This window comes from Pagrus pagrus (genome assembly GCF_965226575.1).
Source record: "Pagrus pagrus genome assembly, chromosome: 24".
Classification (NCBI taxonomy): Eukaryota; Metazoa; Chordata; class Actinopteri; order Spariformes; family Sparidae; genus Pagrus; species Pagrus pagrus.
The window spans coordinates 5,899,491-5,903,976 of NC_140206.1; the positions used below are offsets into that span (position 1 = coordinate 5,899,491).

The 4,486-nt window shown below is 41.8% G+C and overlaps 1 protein-coding gene across 1 annotated transcript; it reads right to left on the bottom strand.

The window, feature by feature from the left end:
• Positions 1-459: 459 nt before the first annotated feature.
• On the bottom strand, positions 460-4,093 carry LOC311253611 (ubiquinone/menaquinone biosynthesis C-methyltransferase UbiE-like). Its single transcript, XM_084347703.1, has 6 exons — positions 3,977-4,093; positions 3,617-3,777; positions 3,174-3,390; positions 1,802-1,917; positions 1,511-1,648; positions 460-714 (listed from the first exon to the last, which is right to left on the bottom strand). The coding sequence occupies exons 1-6, from the start codon at positions 4,082-4,084 to the stop codon at positions 624-626; spliced, it is 831 nt and encodes a 276-aa protein (XP_084203829.1). The 5' UTR covers positions 4,085-4,093; the 3' UTR covers positions 460-623.
• Positions 4,094-4,486: the final 393 nt, after the last annotated feature.

Here is a 4,486-nt window from a genome sequence, read left to right on the forward strand (position 1 = left end):
CAGCGAAGCCTTTCTTCCAAATATTAAAATAAATGCTGTATGATGATCTTTTCCAAATTAAGATTGCTCTGCTGCTCTTTGCGCATGTACTTACGCACAAAGAGCAGCAGATGGCAGTAACTGCGCAGATATGATGCTTGGTGCTGAAAAGGAAAGAGCTGCTCAGTGTGGGAGTGCAGGGAATCGTATGTTCTTAAGTTGTAGATAGATTTTAGTGGATAACATCCCCAATATGAGTGTCAAAGCTTGGCAGGGGGAAGGTCTTTGAGATTCAAGGACTGTGAAGTTTACTTCCAGATATGTCCATTGTGGGTGCAAGTGGATTTCTCTCTCTCAGGTCATGACATCGTAAGTTAATGTCAGAAAAGTACAATTTTGTATGTAACACTCCCTAGAAAGGGGTTGCAAAAATAAATCTGGTGGGTGGCGAGGTGAAAAAACAACACTAAAACCATTGCACTAGTAAAATGATGTTTTATTTGCTTTCTTTCTGACACTCTTGATTCATTTTAAGCTTTCCGGTCACAAAAAACAGAAGCTTTCTTCGTGATTGACGGCCAGTAGACGTGCAGTCACAATCCAAAATGGCTGGGGAAACTTGTGCAGGATTCAGCCAAGCAGAATCACAGAGGCTTGCGTGCCAGCAAATAGGGACACGGAAAAATCAGCATAACTTCGGTATCAGGAGATGACGCCTTCATGGCAGACAGCAACCTGAGATGGAAGACACGGGGAAACAAGAGGGGACATTCAGGTTTTTCAGGATGTGACTGAATTACTGGATGGACTAATGGTCATGCAAAGCAAACTCCTTTGAAGAAAGATTTTTGGTTAGCCTCAAGGACGTTGACAAGGGACAATGTCAATCTGTGGAAGGACACTTTGAGGAACTCCTGATGAACCCATGAGATAAGGTAGAGAGCACACCTTGGGATCCCTGAGGGGGAACTGGAAAATCTTGCTGGGGAGTTTTGCTGCTTTGTAATTGGACTTCTGTGGTAGTCATGGATTGGCTGATACAAATTCAATGTTTCCCATGTGATTCATGTGGTAAGGTGGATCAGATGGACAGACATGTCTGGCCTGGTCTTCAACTTTCACCTCCAGAAGCATTTCTCATGCGTCTCAGGGTAGGTTTAGGATGTGAGATCTGAGTGGGCCATGTTTAAGCTGCTAGGAGTTACGGAAGATCAGTCTTCCTGTTGACACAGCTCAACAGCAGACTACTGATTGCAATTAAATAACTCCGCCCTTACATTTTGCTTGCTGGGCTATTCTGTCCTGTCAGTGGCAGGGGAATTAACGTTGGTGATATTATCAAAGCAGTAAGAGCCTTTAACAGTTGAGCTTAGTCAAGCAATGTTTGGCTTCTCTGATTAATGCCAAAGACTGTGACAGTATTCAAAGATGAATTTCATCTTTGTTGATTTTGATGGAAGAGTTTAGGTCAAGAGTAAGAGATCAACATTAACGATTAGACGTGTGGATGGGTAGGAGTTCAAGATCTCACCTGTTCTGGATGTCGTTTAGCAGACGTTCAGCCTCAGCTGGGTCGGTTTCTTGTAGTTTCTGGTAACAATGGCTGGTCTTCAACATGCCAGTGTATTCAGTCAGCGGCACGATCCTTTTTACCGGGAAACAATCATGCCTAGTGAAATCAAAAAAATCAGAACAGAATTTTGTGTCCATAAATGCAGTCTTCTGGGTGGTGATTTTAAATGTGGATGAAGAAAGCAGAACAATGATTCAGATTAAGCTCTTGATGGATGTAGTGGATGTAAATAAAGTCTGGAACATTCACCACTCTTTCTCAGGGTATGAGCAGGAGTTATATATGTCTTTGTAGATCTTCACGTGGTCTCTGGTCAATGAAAATCCTAAATAGGGACTAGTGAAAGGAACCAGGGCAGTGTAAAACTAATCGAGAAAAAGAGAGAGAGAGAGAGAGAAAAAGAAGTTCTCATTAATAACTACATCTGGATAGGCCACTGCATTTGCAAAATAGCTCGCATGCAGATGTACAAACTTTTCCTTGTTCCAAATGTCTAATTTAGGGGAAAAACATTTAAAAAAATGTTTATTGGCTTTTATACCAATCAGTCTACATATGGTCTGTAAAATATATTTCAAGACAATGACTTCATTATTATACAATGACTTATACTGCAAGTGTAAGGGGTTTAACTACCACTTACACATAAGGTCATGCATCAAACAATGTTTGACATATTAAAAATTCACATTTAACCGCAATCCCACTGAATGAATTACCAGCAGACCCAAGAGGTAAAAATGTTTTATCAAAGGCCTATCTCACAGGTCAATCAGTTTGTTCCCAATGGCTTCATATCATTGTTTTCTCCTTCTATTTTAATTAGATTTCATTAGAATTAGATTAGATTTACTTAGGTGCTCTGTCAAAGACCCTAACTGCTCTTCCTATGATAAGCTGATGTTCGCATGGCTGGAAAATCTACTTGAAACGGTGTGTTTGCTCCAAAAACACAGAGGGGAAGGTTGCAAATGTTTGCTCCTCCTGTCACATACCAGTATGTCCTGAGCATAGCTAGAGCCAAGTCATGTGCCATAACTGCCTGAAGCATGTTCATAGTCCAGGACAGTTTAACTGAACTGTAAGTCCTAATGTTAGCTAAGCATAATGTTTAGTTTAAGCCACTGTTACTGAGCAGTTGGCTGTGTCAACATATCGGACATTTGTTAGCCAACCATGTTTGCTCAGCCTGGCTACAAGGCATTATCTTTAAAAATGTACTGCCCGGGTTGAAGTGTTTGATAACCACAGTTCGTTAGCTTCAGAGCTTCTTGTATGAAATGAAACATGCCAGGCTTAACAATTAACTTCATAACTTTGTCTGGAAGAAGTAAACTTTTTGGTCGCACAAATGAATCGCCATATCATATATGTTGTTCGACTGAGATGTGGGGAAATGTATCCAAATGCGCGTTGCGTGTTGCTGCTAACATTAACATTTAACATTTTAAGGTAAAACAACACATTTGATTATCAAATGTGCTGCTTTACCTTAAAATACGAGCCGATGTCCATCCAGACTTTCACCATCTGTTGTTTGTCAGCTGCTGATACCTTCATAGTCAGTCATTTGTATATTAGAAATTCTAAACAATAGAACATTTTTACATTTTGAATGTACCTCTTGACAGATGTCATTGAGTGTGTCGGAGACATCCCCATACTGCAGCTTAACCATTAGTGGGCTGCAGTTCAGCAGAGCCAGGCAGCCTCCGGGCCTCAGCACCCTGTCAGCTTCCAGGAGGAACTTCTGGCAGTCGAACCAGTGAGCCGCCGTTATGGCTGTCACGAGGTCCACCTCACCAGAAGCAAATGGCAGGTCCTCTGCTGGACACTGCCTGGGGTCACAACAGTCGCAACAGTTTAGCAGGAGGTAGGGAGAAAAAGGGGTTTAATGCATTTCAGTATATACTGTGAACAGCAAATATATGAAGCAGTTGGACTATTGATGTCTGTTCCACCAAAAAGGAGCCATCATGTCCAACGGGTGAAAGGTGTCCCAAAGTGTTACCTTGGAGGATCTTTTGCACCGTGAAACACGTAGAATGACATGCAATAAATTACCTGTATGAAACATTTGGAGGGTTGCTATTGGTCCGCGCCATCTCCAGCTGGGCAGAGCTGACGTCTGTTCCAACAACCTTGGTGAAAAACTGAGCAAATGGGATCGTCCCTTGGCCTGAACCGCAGCCCACATCCACTGCGAGGTTCAACTGGCTCGGTGTCTTGAAATATAGGAGTTACACCATGCAAATTAATTATTGGGAACAATGCTCACAATCAAATATCTACCTTTGTGCATTCATTTGATAAGTCCAAAGAGCACTTATAATAAGTAAGCTTCTGTCTTATTTAGAGGTATCATGGGCTACATAGCACAACACCACAACACATATGAATACGTTTCAGCCCCTGTACACTTACCTTTTTCTTCACAAAGTCCATAATCTTGCTGATTAATTCATGAGGCGTTATTCTGTACCGCAGGTAAGCAGCTGCATGATCTTTACCCTCAAAGAGACGCACAGCCATGTTTCTTTGCTGAAGTGATCTCACCTGCAGCCAAAGTGAGGGAATAAAGTAAACTTGCAAACTCGAGCTCATTTGTACATGACAATTGGAACAGACAGACAAGGGCGGAGTTACACTCTCAGCACGGCGGTTTCTCAAGGGGCCCTCTTGACGAAGTTTTTTTTAAATTCATGTCAAATAGATGATGTATCCGAAGCTACAGACAGCTGCCTGACCTTTTCGAATACAGAGACAGTCGAACATAGGCCCGGGCTGGAAAGTCTATCACGTATCAATCTTCATGTCGGTTAATATTGATAATTGTTGATCATTTTTAACAGCCTGTACTATTGTTTGCTATGTACTATGCTTCGTGTCAAATGGACCAAAGGTGTAGCTCTCACTGTCAAAGTCACTGAATAA

What these genes read in the sequence shown, in the direction of transcription:
- LOC311253611 (XM_084347703.1), bottom strand. Translation starts at nt 4,084, where the DNA reads ATGGCTGTGCGTCTCTTTGAGGGTAAAGATCATGCAGCTGCTTACCTG. An exon ending in TGGACTTTGTGAAGAAAAAG is followed by an intron (nt 3,778 to 3,976) that starts GTAAGTGTACAG and finishes CTATATTTCAAG; the next exon opens with ACACCGAGCCAGTTGAACCT. An exon ending in TCATACCCTGAGAAAGAGTG is followed by an intron (nt 1,649 to 1,801) that starts GTGAATGTTCCA and finishes TGATTTCACTAG; the next exon opens with GCATGATTGTTTCCCGGTAA.